Genomic DNA, 6000 nt, shown 5'->3' with positions numbered 1-6000 from the left:
TTCCTTCAACAATGAGTAGGACCACTTCTGTAAGCATGACAGTAGAGGCTTACTTGGTAAAGTTAATGTAAGCCATGAAAGTGAAGCAACATAGCATGAAATGCCAACGTATTCGTAATAACTGCTGTAAATGGCAAAACCCTACCGCCCAAACTTGAAGAGGACCCTCTAATACCATGGAGAACCTTCCCTCTCCCCAAAGGAAAACTTAACAATTGTCATAATAATAGTGCTAAGTATACATGTGTAAATGAGACTTCATCTCTTAAGAGTAAGAAGTAGAAAGAGAAGGAGAAATTGACCTGATATTCTGATACTACTTTATGCCTGTTTTGTTGCAGTGATGCTAATTTTGACAATCTCTCATGCCACCTGCTGTTATTCTCAGTTGGCATACTTTGCAGCTAGCTGACAACAACTACTGTACAATGCTACAGCTCAAGTAAAAAAGATTCACACTCAATAATGGACTGTAAATTGAAATCCTTATCCTCTGCCTTCAACAAGACTCCAAAATAACGAAAGGTAAATCACGAGCAAAGGTGGACGCCTGGTATAAAAAATCATCCAGGACTAGCCCCATCTCTTCCTCAGTGAGAATGGCTCCTTGTGCATCTCTTCTGCTTCCAGTCTTTGCCATTCTTGCAACACTACCAATAATACAATCAGTGCCCACATTTTTTCCAAGACCAAGTTATGGTCAATCTTTAGCCAAACAACCAAAGGCCTCAAAACCAAAGATCCCATACAAGACTCACTACTTCCCGCAAGTCCTAGACCACTTCACATTTCAGCCCAAAAGCTCAAAAATTTTCTACCAAAAGTACCTTGTCAACAGCCATTACTGGCACAGAGGAGCTCCTATCTTCGTCTACACTGGAAATGAAGGTGACATTGAGTGGTTTGCTGCTAATACTGGCTTCTTGCTTGACATTGCTCCCAAGTTCAGAGCTCTTCTGGTTTTCATTGAAGTACTGTTTCTAAAAAAACTCCACAGCATTAGCTATTGATTAAAATCCAGCTGTGAACTTGACTGTTATTCAGCATTAACATTTATGATTGATTTGTTTTAGTGTTATTTTTCAGCATAGATTTTATGGGGAGTCAATGCCATTTGGAAACAAATCATACAAGTCTGCAGAGACGTTGGGATACTTGAATTCACAACAAGCATTGGCTGATTTTGCACTTCTGATAAGGAGTTTGAAGCATAATCTTTCCTCTGAAGCATCTCCTGTGGTGGTTTTCGGTGGCTCTTATGGAGGAAGTAGGCTCAAAATCCCCTCTCAGCTTTTGATGCTTAATGGCTGTAGTGAATGGCTAAGATAAATTCATTTAACATCAAACTAGATGACTTTGCCTAGGAAATTAAGATCAATGGGATAGTAACTAAATGTAGTAATTGAAAAAATAGTCATCAATGGTGTAGTAGGATGGTAGATGCTAATGCCTCTTTATAGTGGGGGGCTGCTAGTTGTTTCAGTTGACTCGTAGAAAAATGGTCTAGATGCTGGGACTGCTGTTTTAATTTTCTTGTCACGGGTGAAATTAGTTTCTTTATTTCTTGTTTGTAATGAAAAGGTTTCCTCCTCTCTCTCTCAGTGCTGGCAGCCTGGTTCAGACTGAAATACCCACACATAGCCATTGGTGCATTGGCATCTTCAGCCCCTATTTTGCAGTTTGATGACATCACTCCATGGTCAAGCTTTTATGATGCTGTCTCCCAGGATTTCAAGGTCTACATTTCTTTCTCCCTCTTCTTCTGTGTGTTGGAGAGGGTGTCATTTCGGTTCAATTTTTTCTCAGACTCCTTTTTTCTTGTATTGAAAGATGATTTTATTAACACGGGCAGGAAGCAAGCTCGAATTGCTATGAAGTGATAAAAGGGAGCTGGGCAGAGCTGGAGGCACTATCAGCGCAGAAGGAAGGTTTGGCTGAACTGAGCAGAACTTTCAGAGCTTGCCAGTAAGCCTCACCTTTTATTCATACAATCCACAGAGAATTAAAAAAAGAAAGTATATTTCTGTTTTATGAAATTGTGTTTCATGTAAAGACTCTGCCTTTGATTACATCAATGGTGAGACAGAACCTTGACCTTTCATTTGGGAGGGAAGACAATCCTACTGACTACCTCTTCAATTTAATTTATCAATACAATGATCAACTAGTTACAAGGTTGGGATAAGAAAGAAGAGAATAGACACGATACCTGCCTAAATGCATGAGAGGATTTGGCAGAAACTAATGCTCTGACTTTCGAAATTGCAAAATGCATGACAGAGTATGGGGATAGGTAGTCATATACAGTCAAAAGAATTTCTTGACATTTTTCCATGACCAGGAGATTTTGTGCTATTGGGACACAATAGTTATTGAGAATACTGTTAATCCTTTTAATGATAAAATCTATCTTTTGGTTGAAAACATATATGAGTAATGCCCTTAGCAACTTCACCACACACACACGTTTACAAGCCTCATAAGGCCATTTTCACTTTCATGTCAACCCCACTTTGGTTATGGAAGATCAGCAAATAGTGAAAGATAAGTTAGTTTCCACCAAAGAAATTGTTTAATGCACATTTCTGAGTGGATTTTCTAACCTCAAGTCCCAACGTTAATTTATTGGTTCCCTTGTACAGAGATCTTCATTCACTAGATTCAGTGTGGGAATGGTTATGGTCAGCATTTGTTTACACAGCCATGGTGAATTACCCAACTGAAGCTAATTTTATGATGCCATTACCTGCCTACCCTGTGCAAGCGGTAAGATTTGCTTTCTAATGCAGGTAGAAACGCACAAGAATTCATATAAAAAAAAACTATTTTGGATATCTCCGACTGATTATATACTCTGGAAAATTGCTGTCTCTGATGAAGATGTGCAAGATTATCGATGGATTTCCATCGGGGGCTTCCAAGATCACCAGGGTGTTCGCAGCTGCAAGCTTATATTACAACTATTCTCGGGCAGAAAAATGCTTTAAGTTGGAACATGGACCTGATGCTCATGGTCTACATGGTTGGAATTGGCAGGTACATGTTTATGACCATAATTCTTCCAATTCCTTATTTTTTATTTGCTGATTTAATTTAAGTAAGAAAAAAAAAATCAAGTAAATTATTTAAGAAGGTATATTTGAAAAGTTTTTAGGCCTGTACAAGACATTACTTCAGAAGAAATTATGTAAGCATAAATTATGAAAATGGTCCGTTCTTTACGACATGGCCTTAAATTTGAAGCACACCAATAGAAAGCCAATAACCCAAATTTGTGAGTTGCTTGATTACAAGACAAAACCTTTCGTCCAAAAATCATGCAGGCATGCACAGAGATGGTCATGCCAATGACATGCTCTGAAGAGAGCATGTTTCCCACATCCAGCTTTAGTTACAAAGAGTTTGCAGAAGATTGTATGAAAACGTTTGGGGTTAAACCTCGATCACATTGGATCACTACTGAATTCGGTGGCAAAGTGAGTTTTCTTCATTTTCCCTTCTTTTATGTATGAAATTCCTGTCATGATTTCTTAAGCCAAGAGATAAAGGGAGTAGACATGTTTATTATTTTAGAAAATGTCTGTCTTCTGTGTAGAGAATTGATCTTGTTCTGAAGAGATCAGGTGGCAACATCATATTTTCAAATGGAATGCAAGACCCCTGGAGCAGAGGAGGGTTAGTTCTTCTATTTCTCTTTGGCATCCTGTTTAGTTTTCAGCTAACCATTAATGGTATATATTGTGGATTTCTTCGTCACAACAACAGCTAGGGTTCTCGCTCCATTGTTGGCACACAAGGCATCCTCTAAAGATTATCTCTTGACGACTTTTTTGCTTATTTATAACTCTTATTGCTGATGCTGCTGCAAAGGTCTAACTTAATATCTTTGGATCTTCAGTGTGCTGAAAAATATATCTTCCAGCGTCATTGCCCTTGTCACAGAAAAGGGTATGTGATAATGTGAATCCCTCTTCTTCTTCTTCCTTCTTACAGCGTGCTTTTATGTGCTTCAACTTAAAACTTATGTCATTGTTTTTTAAAGGAGCTCATCATGTCGATTTTCGATCCGCAACGAAAGATGACCCAGAATGGCTTAAAGAGCTGAGGAGACAGGAAGTTGAAATCATTCAGGGATGGATAGACCAGTATTATCCAGATTTAAAGCGGACAAATAAAGAATGAAAAGGAAGCATGAGTAGTCAACTAGGGAACTGCCATTAGCGTTACAAAATGTGTGCTTCAATTTACAAGTGTATGTAGCAACATGATGCGGTCTCGTGATATGCCTAAAATTAAGAAAAAAGGAAATCACACAATTGTTTGCATCTCTGCGAATCTATGCATTGAAACTTCAATAATGGCAAGCTGGGCGAGTCTAGGATCCAACCAGCAACTAACAATCTCTTGCTCTCAATAGCGATAACAGGCAGGCCATGCCCCATTATATTGAAGAGTTTTGGAAGGAGATGACCTCAATATGAGGGCTATCTCTGTGTATATATTATCATTATACAACCATACAACCAATATATAATCTTACCTTAATTACAATATATTGTATGGCATAAAATACAAGACTACCATATATAGCTAACATGAAATTAAGGATAATAAATTGCTATTGTCCATTACAACCCCCTTGGCAATTTGAGCATGAGATGCTAGAACGCTCATATTGGCTCATAATCAGGCAAATGGAGCAGAAGAGAGCCCTTTGCTGAAAATATCAGCCACTTGATCACTGCTGGAAACAAAATTATGGCCACTTGATCACTGCTGGAAACAAAATTGACTTTGATATCTCCCCAAGCAACCCGTTCGCGAACAAAATGCAAATCAACCTCTAAATGCTTAGTCTGAGCATGATTAACAGGAATGACAACAAGATAGGGGGTAGAGATATTATCACAAAATACTTCAATGGGTAGACAAGGTGAAACATTCAAGTCACTAAGCAAAGAACGAAGCCAACATAATTCGGCAACAACAACAACAACAAGGGTATGATACTAGGATTCTGTACTACTTGTAACCATATGTTGTTTTTCGGCTGCCCAGGAGACTAGATTGAGACCAAGAAAAACACAAAACCCAGCAGTAGATCATCAAGTATCAGGACATCCAGCCCAATATGCATCACTATAAGCAAGTAATGAAGAAGGATCATAATGGTGTAATTGTAAGCCATAATTTGTTTGATATAACGTAAAATCCTTTTAACGGTATGCCAATGAACATCATGAGGAGCATGCATGAACTAACAAATTGTATTAACAACAGAAGCAATATCAGGACGTGTGAAGGTAAGGTAATAAAGACCACCAACAATGCTTCGAAAGAGTGTTGGGTCTTTAAATGGAGAGCCATTCAAAAAGAGACAAATAACATATGGATTCTGGAAGTAGTTATAATATAAATAGATTTGGCATTTCCCGTGGAAGCATGAGAGAGCAAGTCAGTGGCATACTTGGATTGAGATAAAAACAGATCACCAATATTCTTATAGACTTCAATGTCCAAGAAATAATGGAGCCCCTCAAATCATTCATGGCAAATTCAAACTTCAGAAGAGTGAAGAGGAAGCTGTAATTAAGAATAATGTTATCCACATAAAGAAACAAGATTGTCATATCAATGATCATGCGATAAACAAACATGGAATAATCAGCACGGCTACAAGTAAAACCATGAGCGTACGTATAAGAACACAGTAAAACGAGTGAATCATGCTCTCGGTGCCTATTTGAGACCGTAGATGACATGATTAAGGTGAAAAAGATAAATGGGATGACCCAGATGGTTACCGTATGAAGATAGTTTGAATAAGATGACCATGAAGAAAGGTATATATATCTTTAACATTCAACTGGTGGATTGCCTAGCCATGATAGAGTGTAAGACTAAGAATAGTACGAATGGTAACAGGCTTAATGACAGGACTAAAAGTTTCATCAAGATCGACCCCAGCTTGCTGATTATATCCTCGGACAACTAACCGAG

The 6000-nt window shown here is 38.2% G+C and overlaps 1 protein-coding gene across 2 annotated transcripts; it reads left to right on the top strand.

Annotated features, from left to right (window-relative positions):
• Nucleotides 1–528: 528 nt before the first annotated feature.
• Nucleotides 529–4358, top strand: LOC105121150 (alpha/beta-Hydrolases superfamily protein). 2 transcript variants are annotated; one of them, XM_011019683.1, is made up of 10 exons: nucleotides 529–971; nucleotides 1087–1267; nucleotides 1603–1736; nucleotides 1853–1965; nucleotides 2643–2766; nucleotides 2881–3036; nucleotides 3324–3476; nucleotides 3596–3675; nucleotides 3899–3948; nucleotides 4043–4358. In XM_011019683.1, the coding sequence occupies exons 1-10, from the start codon at nucleotides 600–602 to the stop codon at nucleotides 4180–4182; spliced, it is 1503 nt and encodes a 500-aa protein (XP_011017985.1). In that variant the 5' UTR covers nucleotides 529–599; the 3' UTR covers nucleotides 4183–4358. The 2 variants fall into 2 exon arrangements, with proteins under 2 accessions (XP_011017985.1, XP_011017986.1); XM_011019684.1 differs by having other exon boundaries at nucleotides 613–971; nucleotides 1074–1267.
• Nucleotides 4359–6000: the final 1642 nt, after the last annotated feature.

This window comes from Populus euphratica, unplaced genomic scaffold, assembly GCF_000495115.2.
Source record: "Populus euphratica unplaced genomic scaffold, PopEup_1.0 scaffold31.1, whole genome shotgun sequence".
Taxonomy (NCBI): Eukaryota; Viridiplantae; Streptophyta; class Magnoliopsida; order Malpighiales; family Salicaceae; genus Populus; species Populus euphratica.
Note: the sequence above shows the minus strand (reverse complement) of the source record. Positions and strands in the feature narration are given on the sequence as shown.

Bases quoted from the DNA above. Each gene is read 5' to 3' on its own strand.
- LOC105121150 (XM_011019683.1), top strand. From the start codon at position 600: ATGGCTCCTTGTGCATCTCTTCTGCTTCCAGTCTTTGCCATTCTTGCA. The intron at 1,268-1,602 runs GTAGGCTCAAAA...TCTCTCTCTCAG, and splicing joins CGGTGGCTCTTATGGAGGAA to TGCTGGCAGCCTGGTTCAGA. The intron at 1,966-2,642 runs GTAAGCCTCACC...TCCCTTGTACAG, and splicing joins AGAACTTTCAGAGCTTGCCA to AGATCTTCATTCACTAGATT.